The sequence below is a fragment of the Rhopilema esculentum genome, unplaced genomic scaffold (assembly GCF_057945365.1).
Source record: "Rhopilema esculentum isolate cy_ngs unplaced genomic scaffold, ASM5794536v1 HiC_scaffold_36, whole genome shotgun sequence".
NCBI classification, from domain to species: domain Eukaryota; kingdom Metazoa; phylum Cnidaria; class Scyphozoa; order Rhizostomeae; family Rhizostomatidae; genus Rhopilema; species Rhopilema esculentum.
In genome coordinates, this window is record NW_028300847.1 from 983,676 (window position 1) to 998,753 (window position 15,078).

General features: G+C 37.5%; 1 protein-coding gene and 1 pseudogene across 1 annotated transcript; one reads left to right on the plus strand and one right to left on the minus strand.

Moving 5' to 3' along the window:
- Nucleotides 1-310: 310 nt before the first annotated feature.
- Nucleotides 311-6,361, minus strand: LOC148957200 (uncharacterized; annotated as a pseudogene).
- Nucleotides 6,362-6,493: 132 nt separating this feature from the next.
- LOC148957201 (uncharacterized) lies at nt 6,494-7,714 on the plus strand. Its single transcript, XM_089115777.1, has one exon. The coding sequence runs from the start codon at nt 6,494-6,496 to the stop codon at nt 7,712-7,714; it is 1,221 nt and encodes a 406-aa protein (XP_088971903.1).
- Nucleotides 7,715-15,078: the final 7,364 nt, after the last annotated feature.

Sequence of the window (15,078 nt, forward strand, 5' to 3'; positions counted from 1 at the left end):
ACACCAATTACTATCCCAGGGTGCTATTATTTCATTTCTGTTGGACCACTCTCTTAAAAAGCTCAATGGTCTTTGGTCTGTTGTGCAGAGCAACCTACCCACGAACATCTTCAACTTCACCATCAAGTACCTGAACAATACTCTCCCTACGCGCAAAAATCTAAGCCTTTGGAACCTAAGCCAATCATCTGATTGCGAATTCTGCCTTTCTTCCCGAAACTTTACTCCATGTCGTTGCAGGCTGCAAAGTTTATCTCGAACAAGGTCGTTATATCTGGCGTCATAATTCTGCTCTAAATTTTCTTGCCACCTCTTTGAAAGCAATAGAGGGATCCTCTCTTTTTGCCGATATACCTGGCTTCTCCTCACCATCCATCATAACTGGAGACAATCTGCGCCCAGATCTACTTCTGCGTACAAAGGAAAACATTCTTTATGTTTTGGAACTAACGATAGGATTTGAAAGTAACCTTAGCTGCAATGCAGAAAGGAAACGTTTAAAATATGCTCGCCTTGTCTCAGATCTAAGACCAAGGTTCAAATCTGTCATATTTGTAAATCTCTCCATCAGCTCTCTTGGCATCTTTGGCGACTCATGCAGCTCATTCCTTGAAATGTGTGACTCTCTTTCCATCGATGATCAACACAAACGATATCTCATTTCTAAGCTTTCTACGATATCCATTCGTACCACCTATTACATTTTTTGCTGTAGGAACAAAACATGGACTAACCCAGAGCTACTCCCCTTTTGACGTTTTTTTTTTCTTTTCTCTTTACTACGATTGTAATAGTCTTATTTTGTAAAAACAGGCTAGCCAGTTACAAATTACCTTGTAATAGTGAGATTTGTAATTGTAGTTTTAACTGGAATTCAAAATGAAAAGTTTCCATTATTATTATTATGCTGATGTACACAGTTCTGATGTTATAACTGGCTTGTTCTTGATGTTTCTTGAAATCGGATCAATACCCATGATCTTAGATCTCGAGAACTTTTCTCAACACTCTTGCAGTTCCTAAAAGTACAGATTTTTGTATTAGTTTTATCTGCGTCTTGACTCCAATTTCCTTGATGTAGTTGCTCAAATTTCGTGTTACTGTTCCAAGGGCTCTCCAATCCAGGCAAGACAATAGGAATAACTTTTGCTTTCACTTTCCATAATCTTTCCACTTCTCTCTTTAATTCGTCATACTTTTCTATTTTCTCTATCTCTTTTTCAGCTATTCTCACATCTCCCGGGACTGCAACATCAATGATGTAACACTTCCTTTCTTTCTTATTGACAACCACTATGTCAGGTCTCCTTGCATGGATTTCATTGTCTGTTTGAATATTGACATCCCAGAGAATCTTTACATTTGTTGTTTCTACCACTCCATCTGGTTGATGTTCGTACCATTTATTTCCACAATCTATGTCATACAGGCGACAGACATCCCAATGGAGGGCTTTCGCTACACAGTCATGTCTACGTTTATACTCTCTCTGTGCCAGTTTTGGGCATTCACTGACAATGTGGCTTATTGTTTCCTCTTTCTGATTACACATTCTACATTTCGAGTCCCTCTGCGTCTTATCGATGTTTGCTTTAATTGCATTTGTTCGCAATGACTGGGTCTGCGCCGCCATTATCAGTCCTTCAGTCTCCTTTTTCAATTCCCCGTCCCGGAGCCATCCCCATGACTCTGGGTCATTTATTTCTTTTGTCTGCCTGAAAAACTGTCCATGTAACGCCTTTTCTTCTAGCTCTGATCGCCTCTCTTCTCTTCTTCGCTTCTTGAAATCTTTCTCTGACACTCTTTCTCCTGCCTCGCATCTCACTGATGACAATATCCTCTCTTTGCTATCCTGAACATAGTTTTCAAGCCCCAAAATTGCGAGCTGAACACAATCCTCAATTTCTACAAGTCCTCGTCCTCCTTCTTTACGGGGTAGGTAGAGTCTTGCTACACTATCTCTTGGATGCAGTGATCTGTACATATTCATCATTTTACGAGTACCCCGATCTATTTCTTTCAGCTCATCCTTTCTCCAGTCAACGAAATGTGCCGTGTATCTCATCATTGAAACAGCCCAAGTGTTTATGGCAGTTATCATATTGCCTCCATTAAGCTTAGATTTCAGTATCTTTTTCACTCTTCTCTTATATTCTTTCTTTAGACTTTCTTTCATCTTTTCACCTAATACTTGATCAGCTTCCATAACTCCAAGGTATTTATAACCATTTTCCTCGTGTATAGACCTAATGGTTTCCTTATTTGGTAAGTCAATGCCATTAGACTCGACTACTTTCCCTCGCTTCATAACCAACACTGCACATTTTTCTACTCCAAATTCCATACCTATATCATTACTAACAACTTTGACAGACTGTATCAATGCATCTAGTCCACTTTCATTCTTCGCATAAAGTTTGATGTCATCATGAACATTAAATGATTTATCTGCTCTCCATTTGAACTGAACTTATAGGACGCTTTCATTTTACGCAGTACTAACGTTAGTGGTATCATAGCAATCACAAACATTAATGGTGATAAACTGTCTCCTTGGAAAATTCCTCTGGCAAATTTTACCTCACCAATCGCCTTCCCACAAGATGTCAACATGGTGCTCCATTCCTTCATACTGTTGGTCAGCAAATTTTTTACATTCTCTGCAGCTCCAAACATGTTCAAACATTCCTTCAACCATGAATGTGGGATTAGATCATAAGCTTTTCTATAATCCAGCCAGCCCATTGCAATATTCTTCTTTCTTTGCTTCACTTCCTTCATGATTTTCTTGTCAATATACAATTGGTCTAAGCACCCCCTACATCCTTTCCTCGATCCCTTTTGTTCTTCTGGTAATACATTCTTAGCCTCCATAAAAGAATAAATCTCACCTGCCAATATTCCTGTCAACAATTTCCAGCACATAGCGAGACACGTTATTGGACGATAATTACTAGGCACCCTTCCTTTTTGTGGATCTTTGACTATCAAAACTGTTCTTCCTTTAGTCATCCATTTTGGTACATTTCCTTTCCTCAAGCACTCGTTGAGCTGCAATGTAATTCTCCCATGCAGATTAGTAAATCTTTTCAACCAGAAGCCCTGAACTAAGTCAGGTCCTGGTGATTTCCAATTTGGCATTTTATTAACAACCTTTTCTACCTTTTCCCTGGTAATCACAACATCATTTTGCCTGTCAATTTTAATTTCCTCCTTCAAGTCCTGCAGCCATTCTGCGTTTTCATTGTGCCGTGTTGGTTTGCTCCATATATCCTTCCAAAATTCCATAGTTTCTTCCTTTTCAGGTCGTACTTCATTTCTCTCTCCGCCATTCAATTCATCATAGAACCGACTTTGGTTTTCCCGAAACAGTCGATTCTGTCTAAATTGATCTATTCTAGCTTGATATCTTGTAATTTTTCCTGATTTAGCTGTAATCCTTTGTTTTAGTTCTTCACTTACTGTTATGAGACCCTTTTCTTTTAACCAATACTTTCTCTGTAACTGTTCCTGAAATCTTGTCTTAATTGTCTTCCCTTTTCTTAACTCTTCAACTCGGCTTAAATCTTTCCTCAAGTATTTTACTTGCTTCTGCAACCTTCTTTTCCACATAGGTTCTCCTTGCCTCTTCTTTCTAGTGATCTTTACACCTAATCTCTCAGTTGTAACAACTGATGCTGCATATAACAAATCATTGGTCGCGGTGATATTTTCGCTTCTTATTTTACCCAGCAAGCTATTCATCTTTTCAACTTCTATTTTGACAGAACTTTTATTTAGACCTCTCAGAGCAGGTAGCTTTGTCCTTTCAGGTTGGTGTAGTACTTCAAAAAGCCTCTCAGCAATCGCTACTTCCTCGTCTGAAAATTCCTCATCGTCAAAATTTCTAGCATCACTTTCAGCTGCTCCTGTCTCATTATTCTGCTGTACATTATCATCATATTCTATTTGTATTTCTTCGCGTCTGTTGTTAGCATCGCTTTCCACACTTTCACCCTGGCTTTCATCGTCACCTCTGTTGCCTTCAATTGTTTTCTGTCTCTTGATCTCCTCCATCTCTAACTCTGTTATCCAACCCTTCAGTCTTATTTGCCTAACTTGGTCTAGCAGTCTTTGCTCTGATACCTGAGCAAGATTTCTACTTCTCCAAATATTTACCATACGTTTCCGGTAACCCCTCTTATTTGGCTCGCTCGCGACATAGCACTCCATCACTGTTCTGTTATCTTCTCTTGTCCACTGATTTCTAGTTCTACTCCTCACAGTTGATTCCGCAGTAGCATGATATCGACCGAGGCTGGCCTGCGTAGCACCACCACCCCTGCCGGACGCGACAGCTTCACCTGTGGATCCACTCCCGTTGACGTCGTTCTCTATGTTATTTTCAGAATTAATCATCATTTTCTTTTGAAGATGAGGTTGTGGTTTTGCATCACCAACAAAGCAGTATTTTTATCGTGACACCATCACTAGGTGGGTCGCCGACCAGGGCTGAAGAGTCCCCCCTACCCATGAGACAGACTAGCCCCCGCCGGACGCCAACCCGGTATTTCACGGCCTCGGGGAGAGCTAACAGGTAGTATACCTTGCTCAAGGGTGACCTGGAGGTAGTAGTGGCAAAGGGTAACCTCATTCTCCCACGTCAAAACTCCACTACCGGATGTAGTTTTTTGTCATACCCAGGACAAATTATTATTATTATTATTATTATTATTATCATTATTATTATTATTATTATTATTATTATTATTATTATTATTATTATTATTATTATATTATTATTATTATTATTATTATTATTTTCTCAACTGCAATGCTGCCAGAAAGTCAGGGAAATATGCCACCCTCGTATCTGACTTAAAACGTCAGTTTAAGTCAGTCTCGTTTGTCAATCTTTCCATCAGTTCACTTGGTATTTTTGGCGACTCCTGCAGCTCATTCATCGACATGTGTGACTCTTTGTCCATTGATCATCAACAGAAACGCTACCTCATCTCCAAACTTACAAGCATCTCCATTCGCACCACATACTATATATTCTGCTGTAGAAACAAAACTTGGACTAATCCAGAGCTACACCCCTTTTAACAATTTTTTTTTTCTCATTACTACGATGTAATAGTTTTTATTTTGTAAACACAGGCTAGCCAGTTACAAATTACCTTGTAATAGTGAGATTTGTAATTGTAGTTTTAACAGGAATTCAAAATGAAAAGTTTCCATTATTATTATTATTATTATTATTATTATTATTATTATTATTATTATTATTATCTGAAAGTCATTGAAATCTTCACCAAACGATAACATTCGCTCTTTATGGAAAAATACCAGCAGTAGCACAAATATACAATATGATATATATAGGAACACGAAAGAAGCATTAAAGGCTGTCCAGCAAGAACATAAAGATCGTCTGCAAAACATTCTAACTTCCCAAGGATCTTTATTGTCACATCTTTTTAACCAGGATCTTCCACAAATAAACAAACTTTGGTCCAAGGTGCAAAGTAGCATGCCTCAGAATATTTTCAATTTCACCATAAGGTACCTGAACAATACCCTTGCTACACAGAAAAACTTGAAAAAGTGGAACTTGAGCCAGACTTCTGATTGTTCTTTCTGTTTTCTGCCAGAAACCCTCCTTCACGTTGTTGCTGGCTGCAAAACATACTTGGAACAAGGCCGATACACCTGGCGTCATAACTCTATCTTAATTTTTCTAGCTACGTCTCTTAAAGCTGTTAATGAATCTACCATCTACGCTGATATACCTGGCTATCTTTCACCATCAATCATAACTGGAGAAAACCTTCGCCCAGATCTTCTCTTGAAGACTAACAACAATTACCTATACATCTTAGAGCTTACTGTTGGTTTTGAATCCAATCTTGACACAAATGCAACAAGAAAACACAGCAAGTATGCTCCTCTCCTATCTGACTTACAGCGAAAGTTCAAATGTGTCTCTTTTGTGAATCTTTCTATGAGCTCTCTTGGCATCTTTGGCAATTCCTGCATCTCTTTCTTCAAAATGTGTGACTCTCTCTCCATCGATCAACAACAAAAACGGTATCTCATCTCTAAACTTTCCAACATTGCCATTCGTACTACGTACTACATATTTTGTTGCAAAAATAAACCATGGACAAATCCGGAATTACATCCGTTTTAATTTTGGTTGTTTTATTTTTCCCAGTTTTTCCTTTTACCTTACGATTGTTATAGTTTTTTCTTGTAAAACCAGGCTAGCCAATTGCAAATTACCTTGTAATAGTGAGATTTGTAATTGTAGTTTAAGTTGAATTGAAAATGAAATGTTTCCATTATTATTATTATTATTATTATTATTATTATTATTATTATTTCTACGCTGATATACCTGGCTATCTTTCACCATCAATCATAACTGGAGAAAACCTTCGCCCAGATCTTCTCTTGAAGACTAACAACAATTACCTATACAAGGTTTACAGAGGAGCAGTTGGAACTCATGGAAAAGTCCTTGGTGAAGGCAGTTCGAAATATGTACGATTTGTATGAAACAACAACACAGCTCATCAAATTCTTACCACGCGAGCACGGAGGGATTGGAGTTAAGCGTGTGTCAGATGTGTATAGGTCAACAAGGGTTGCATTTCTCATTAAGATGTTGAATCATCCCCAATTACAGTTCAAGAACATTGCACGTCAATCCCTTAATTTGGATATGGAAAAACGGAAAGTTGCTTCAACAGATAATGATATGAACTTCCTTGGGTTTGAGATTAGTGAAGACGGCTACCTGAATAGTCGTACCAAATTTGGGTGTCAATCAGATTGGCCAGATCTTCTGAGATATGCTAGAAAGCTAGATGTTTCCATTGAGTTCAGGCAAGGAAAGGCTGGAGTAATTATTAATGGTGAATTTTTTGATGAAGGTGCTCCACTTCAGAAGTTGCTATTCAAACAGACAGTTAATCGAGATTTGCAAAAAGCAAAGCAATTGTCAGTTCAAGGCCCCTTTCTCTGCATGACTGATGTTCAGTTGAAATCCTCCCATTCAATTTTTTACAACTGGAAAGTAAGTGATTTACTGGTGAAGTTTGCAATAAAAGCACGGTTGAGTCTACTTCCAACAAACTTCACAAAGCATGTATGGAATCGTGATAATGACCCTTCTTGCCCCTTTTGCCATCAGCACACGGAAAGTGTCGCACATCTGATGAATGGATGTAGAGAGTTTCACAACTTTTATAGTCGACGTCACAATCGAATTGCTGACAAAATATTTGAGGTGATCTCAGGAAGTATAAGTGGTTTCCAGTTTCATGCAAACAAACTTGCAGAATCAATAATAACGGAATATGGTGATGAATTACAGCGTATTACGCATCGTAAACCTGACATCATTATCATTGACAATCAGTCACGTAAATGCATTATCTTAGAGGTGACTGTCTGCTACGATCTGTATTTTGAGCAAGCACTGAACACCAAAGAGAAACGGTATCAGCCGCTGTGCAGTCTGCTGCAGTCGTTAGGTTGGGAGGTGGATTTGAAAGTGCTTTGCTTTGGCTCACTTGGTTGCATCAAAAAGGATGTTTGGACTGTTATGAGATCATTGTCAGTAGATAAGTTGATTGTAAAGAGCACATTACAGTGGTGCTCGGTATCAAATTTGATAATGGCCAACTATATATGGAGACACAGGGTTAAGAAGTTATTCATGTGAATCTATTTTCTCTCGGCCCTTGCGTATGATCAGATACAATAAGTTCTATATTACATTTTCACATTGAATGACTTCTAAATCTTGTGTCTCACAGTTTATATGAAGTGATTATGTATGTGGTGGATAACACAAGCCTAGTAGACATACCTTTTATGTTAACTGAGCTTTTAGCTCGGACACTAGGGCAAATACGAATATTATTATTATTATTATTATTATTATTATTATTATTATTATTATTATTATTATTATTATTATTATTATTATTATTTCTACGCTGATATACCTGGCTATCTTTCACCATCAATCATAACTGGAGAAAACCTTCGCCCAGATCTTCTCTTGAAGACTAACAACAATTACCTATACATCTTAGAGCTTACTGTTGGTTTTGAATCCAATCTTGACACAAATGCAACAAGAAAACACAGCAAGTATGCTCCTCTCCTATCTGACTTACAGCGAAAGTTCAAATGTGTCTCTTTTGTGAATCTTTCTATGAGCTCTCTTGGCATCTTTGGCAATTCCTGCATCTCTTTCTTCAAAATGTGTGACTCTCTCTCCATCGATCAACAACAAAAACGGTATCTCATCTCTAAACTTTCCAACATTGCCATCCGTACTACGTACTACATATTTTGTTGCAAGAATAAACCATGGACAAATCCGGAATTACATCCGTTTTAATTTTGGTTGTTTTATTTTTCTCAGTTTTTCATTTTACTATACGATTGTTATAGTTTTTTCTTGTAAAACCAGGCTAGCCAATTGCAAATTACCTTGTAATAGTGAGATTTGTAATTGTAGTTTAAGTTGAATTGAAAATGAAATGTTTCCATTATTATTATTATTATTATTATTATGGCCGCCACACATGGCGCTGCAGAAAAAGATTGCCCCAGAGTGCTGGACCAAACAACACGATTAATATCACACCAGAGTCTGACAAAAATGCCCTCCAGACGTCGGGTATAGTTAAATGTGTCTGTGGGAAAGAATGTTCGGGTGCTAAAGGACTGAAAATGCACCAAAGACGATGCAGAGTAATTGAAGGCCTAGAGGATCAACCGTTGGATTTTGAAAATTCAAATATTGGCGCCAACCAATCACTGATCAGCCATACGGAAGTGACAACGGATACACTTTGTGATTATGAAATCAAACCTGGTGTACGTCTGCCTAAGACTGATGATCAATGGAATACTGCTAACAATTATTTTAAATCTATCTTTATTAACACTAAAATTGAGAAAGTCTCTCTTGATTCCACGATTAAATTCATGAACGATTCAATTTACAATTATTTTAAACATTCATACGGAACCGTCAACGGAACTCGTGATAATGATCTACTTAACAAATATAAGGACTGCTCCAAACAATCACTCAAGAAAGAATTAAAACGTCTGAAATTGTCAAGTGCTCCACCTACTGAAATTAAATTTGTATCCCGCCTTCTTCGATCAAAACTCAGCCAGGATCGTAACATATGCAGCTCTGCAACAACATCCCAAGATTACGATAAGCTCATCTCGAAGAACCTCTGGAGTTTCGTAAAAAATGTTATCGAAAAACAATCTGCCGTTCTGCCATCATTCTCTGTTAACCGTTGTACACAATTTTTCGTTAAAATGTTTTCAGCAGTCTTCCCAGACCGGCAATTTGTCATACCTCCATGGATTCCTTCTCTTTCTCAACCTTCAGTTCCATTTGATACACAACCCCCGTCTTATGAAAAAGTGACAAAAGTTATTCGCAAAATGAAGTCAGCAGGATCTCCATGCCCTTTGGACAAGATTTCTATTATTTGTTTCAAGAGATGCCCTTACCTCCGGTCATTTCTGACTGAAATAATACGTGTTGTGTGGACCGCGGGCCACGTTCCTAGCGAATGGAAAAAAGCTTGTACAGTTTTAGTCTATAAAAAAGGCAGCATTGATGATCCGGCAAACTTTCGACCTATTACCCTCGAGTCTGTACCGCTAAAAATATTTACCTCTTGCCTGCGTGATGCTCTGTTTTCCTTTCTCAAACAAAATAATTTCATTGAACACGAGATCCAGAAAGGGTTCACTCCTAACATCTCTGGAGTGCTGGAACATACTTCACTGATGGCCCATATTATCAATAAAGCACGCATAAAGCAACGCTCTGTGGTTGTCACTCTTTTGGATTTAAAGAACGCATTTGGAGAGGTCCATCATAACTTAATCATTAAAGCTATGGACTATCATCACATCCCTGCTCACTTTCAAGATCTCGTGTCTAATCTTTATACTGATTTCCACACTTCAATTATAACAGATAATTTCAGGTCTCCGGCCATTCCAGTCAAAAGAGGAGTACTGCAAGGGGACTGCCTCAGCCCTCTCATTTTCAATTTATGTTTCAACACCTTTATTCAGCTGGTAAAACAAGACAAATATAAACAACTTGGATTTTCTCCTCATGACGGCAATGATCGCTTGTTTAACCCGGTTCACTGGTTTCAATTCGCTGATGATGCTGCAGTTGTCACAAGTGATGAACGCGAAAATCAATTATTGCTAAACTGTTTTACAAGATGGTGCCAATGGGCAAATATGATCATCCGCGTAGACAAGTGCATCACCTTTGGAATTAAAAAGTTTGCAACTAAATCTGCACAGTTTCAGCCTAAACTCTTCATTAACAACGATCCTGTCCCTTTTGTGAAACATGGCGAATCTTTCAAATACCTGGGTCGTTTCTTCAATTATGATATGAAGAACCAGGAACACAAGGATCACTTGACCTCTTCTCTCCGTGAGATGCTCAAAGTTATCGATTCCTTGAAAATTCACCCGCGGAACAAAATTCTACTGTTTAATCAATACATCCTTTCAAAGCTCTCTTGGGATCTCACAGTTGCTAATCTCTCCAAAACGTGGGTTTGCGAAAACTTAGATCAGCTTGTCACAAAATTCGTTCGACAGTGGCTCGAGCTTCCAATATCTTCGACATTGAGTGGCATAGTTCTTTCTCGTAAACACTTTGGTCTTGAGCTTCTGCTTCCTTCCGTAAAGTTTCAACAGTGCCAGACTGTTCTTCGAAACTCACTCAAATCTTCGCCCAACGAAAACATCAAATCCCTATGGATGAACACCAATTATGGACCTAATATACAGTTCGACGCATACAAGAACACTAAGGCGGTACTGAAATGTGTAAGGGATGAACACACTGAAAAACTCAAAACTCAGTTAACATCTCAAGGCTTCATCATTTCATTCCTGCTTGAGCATTCATATACAAAGTTAACCTCACTCTGGTCTGCAGCTCAAAGTAAACTTCCAAAAAACATCTTCAACTTTACGATAAGATATCTCAACAACACACTAGCCACAAGGAACAACCTCTGCTTATGGAAAATTAGCTCTTCTCCAGATTGCTCATTTTGCCTTCAGCCTGAATCACTTCTTCATGTCGTAGCTGGATGTAACAAATACCTTGAGCAAGGGCGTTTTACTTGGAGGCACGACTCTGCCCTGCACTTCATTGCATCATCATTTCAATGTATCCGAGATGTATTCATTTATGCTGACATTCCCGCTTATTTATCACCATGTATCATAACTGGCGATTCGCTCCGTCCCGACATGCTAATTAAAACTGCTTCTAACTGTCTGTATGTCATCGAATTAACTGTTGGGTTCGAGACTAACCTGGACAATAACGCTTCGCGTAAAGCTGAGAAGTACCGTTCCCTTCTAAAGGAACTACGCCCTAAGTTCAAAAAAGTAAACTTTGTTAATCTATCTATCAGCTGTCTCGGTATCTTTGGTAACTCCTGTGATTCTTTCATCGATATGTGTGATGAACTAAAACTTGACTACCAACACCGTAATTTTATAATTAAAAAACTGTCAGCAATAATTATACGCACATCCTATTATATATTCTGTATGCGCAATAAGACTTGGACAAACCCTGAACTGCTCTCCTTCTAAAGATTCTTTGCACTCATATGATTTATTTAAATGTTATAACTTTTGTAAAATTAGTAAACTTGTCACCAGGCTAGCCGATAGTAACTACCTGTAAAGTGAGGTTACTGTTGTAAGTAGAAGAATATAAAATAAAAAATGTTTTCATTATTATTATTATTATTATTATTATTATTATTATTATTATTATTATTATTATTATTATTATTATTATTATTATTATTATTATTATTATTATTATTATATGGTCAATTACTCAGTCATCTGCCTGCTCTTTCTGTTTCCAATCAGAATCATTACAGCACATAGTCTCTAGCTGCAAGAATTATCTTGAACATGGTAGGTATACCTGGAGACATGATTCTGTACTTCTATATTTGGCTAAAATCCTTTCAACACCTAGAAACAGCTCACTTTACGCCGACCTGCCTTCATTTCTATCACCTTCTTTAATCACAGGCGACTCCTATCGACCAGATCTTGTCTTCGTAACTGAAGATCGAATCCTTTACATGCTAGAGCTTACTGTTACTGATCCTGATAATCCTGAACTTCTTCAATTCTAACGATCTCTGCTACTGACGACTTCTAAAACAAACAATGTCGAACACACTTTTTCCTTCTTTTTTTTGTTAATTTCTTTTGTTTGTGCTTGTAATAGTCTTTTTCTTTGTAAACCCAGGCTAGCCAATTGCAAATTACCTTTGTAATAGTGAAATTTGTAATTGTAGTTTTAATTGAATTGAAAATGAAAAGTTTCCATTATTATTATTATTTTATTGTCAAAATTGTTTCTGTTGCTTTTTGTTGTGTCCACTATACTGCTGGCTAATGCCTAGGCAGACTATTTTTGTTGTTCTATTTTCTTTCATAAAAAGTTTTAACAATCTCGCAGTTTTGGCTGAGTACCATTTTTGGCATTGTTCGATTACTAATTCTTGCTTCAACAAAAGTTGACTTGAAGTTCTTTTTGCTTTTGTAATGTTGGAACGAGCGTACCAGCTTTATTCTTGGAACTTTGCTTATGTTAATGTGATGTGCCACCTTAATTTTTGAGATCTTTTAGGTATCCTCTACAGACTTGAAGCCCCTTCCACCACATTTCTGTGGCAAATAGAGCATTGCTATTGCCACTGGACCCCCCAAAAATTTGGAACAAGATGATTTTTTTAGAAATTACCATCATTTTCCTTGAAAGAAAGAAATCCCTAGTAGCTGGGTTAGAACCAAACTACGTTTTTCTGTGTTATTGCAAAACACCTAAGTCATGGTGTCAAGTGTAAGTTGACTTTTACTGATGGCCGTTAATTTTGTAAGCAGAGTTAGTTTTTATCATTTTTACAAGATTAAAGTTGTTGCTGTTTTTTACCGTTTTCTACTTGAAAACAGATTATGAAATAAAAAGAGAGCAAACTGATATTTTATTTAACCTATTTACTAACATATTTACGTATATTTCTATTATTTGTCTATAATTTGCTTTTATTTAGTAAATCATTTTCTGTATCATTACAATGTATTCATTTTTTATGTGTAAACATGGCCTACTTAAAGCACTCAAAATAAAGCATTTCTGTTCAGGAAGTAAATTTCTACCAATCAATACAACAGCGTCCCATATTTCCCTACCCTGGGTACCAGACTCACTATATTAGTGAGTCTGGTACCCAGGGTAAGATTTCCCCAACGTATGTCACTAAAGTTTAAGCAAGACTCTTCCCCTCCACAATTTCACCCAGTAAACAATAATCTGTGTTCTTCTGAGAAACGTCGAATTTTCTATCCTGGGTGATCTAGAATTTTGTTAATTTTAGTCTGGGGATGCTTTTTTAGCCTTTCTAGAAGGTATAATTTCAAAAATTTCTTGGGGTTGTCTCTGAAAAATGTTATCTATCCAATCATACACACAAAAGTCAATGTACTAAGGAATATCTGTAAATACCATCTATAGTGCAGAAGTCTTGAGAAATCCAAAATATTGATTTTTGTTTTTAAAGTCATTTGACCCATCAACTGTTTCCATACACACATACCATAATTCGCTTGTGGTGCCATGACTCACTCCATGCTTAATATTCATTCTCTCTGCTGACCCCCCCCCCCCCCCAATTCACATGACAGATTTACGGCCCTGTTGTTAATAGTTTAAGGCAACGAAAAAGTTCGTACGATTCTTCGCGTTGCTTGTTGTTATCAGCTAATATAAAAACATCAAACATCTAGGCAGTTAGAGCGCCGTGCTAACTTCGCACAATTTAATTTTTCAATCCTTGGAAAAGATCAGTTGCAGCCTTGAAGGGAATATTTTCCCATTTACAAGCATACAAGCATTGTCATCATGAGCAATTCACATTGCCTTAATTGAAATATCTAAGCATTGCAAAGTGCCGATTTTGAGATATCATCGTAGTTTCAGTTCTTAATGAGTTGTGTTTGCATCCCGGGGTTTGCATTTGCCTTGGAACGCTGTGCTATCTTAGCACAATTTGTTTTGCACTGTGTATGACAAAAATGTTATGGCTAGTGGATGTAATTTTGGAACTATTTATCTCTCACCTTGTAAATTTCTTTAACATTGTTCACAGAGTATTATTTTATTTCTGTTTACTGGCACTGACAGTTTCATCTTCGCCTCCCAGATTTTACTGGGCACAAGGACCGAGATATAGGGGGCCGGGGGGCCCTGGCCCCCCAAATATTTTAGAACCATAAGTAATCAGTACCATAATTAAGTACCATAAAAAGTTGGCAGAATTATCATATGCACATTTCAAACGGAATTAATTCCCATGAATACTGCAAAAGTTCCAATTATCGAGGTCCCACTTACCGGTTGCAGCGTCGTCTGGATACCTATATTTTTATAATAAACCACTTATAAACTCCAATACTAAGAACAGATCATTTTTGATAATTTTTGTCGTAGATCTTTTAGTCTAAGAAATCTAATGGTATATCTTTATTTAAGATCTGATATTTCTTAGAAACTCTCAGTACAGTTGGTTTACAGATAAGGAATCCAGTTGTTGCTGCCTTAGTTCGTCACATTTAAAATATTGATCTTAAAATGTGTGATCATTTAACTTCTTTAGAATAAACATTTTTTCAGTAATAAAATTATTCTCGCAACCAAAATTAATTTGGTTTAGCACTGCTGGTGACAGCTATTTTTATATATATTCAGCAGGGATCCCCCCAGGACCGTCAAATTTGCCGAAAAAAATCATTTATTTGCCGACAGGTTTGAAAATTTGCCGAACAGGCATCCCTTGATCGCAAACACTCTACGCTTTTGAAATTTGATCTTTTCAAGGGTGTCCACACCCCTCACGCCCCCTTTCATGCCGGTCCTGCTGGTCCCCCCAAACAAAAAGTTGTATCTCGGTCCTTGACGTGTCA

Excerpts from the sequence above, each read along its gene's own strand:
- LOC148957201 (XM_089115777.1), top strand. The coding sequence starts at position 6,494 with ATGGAAAAGTCCTTGGTGAAGGCAGTTCGAAATATGTACGATTTGTAT.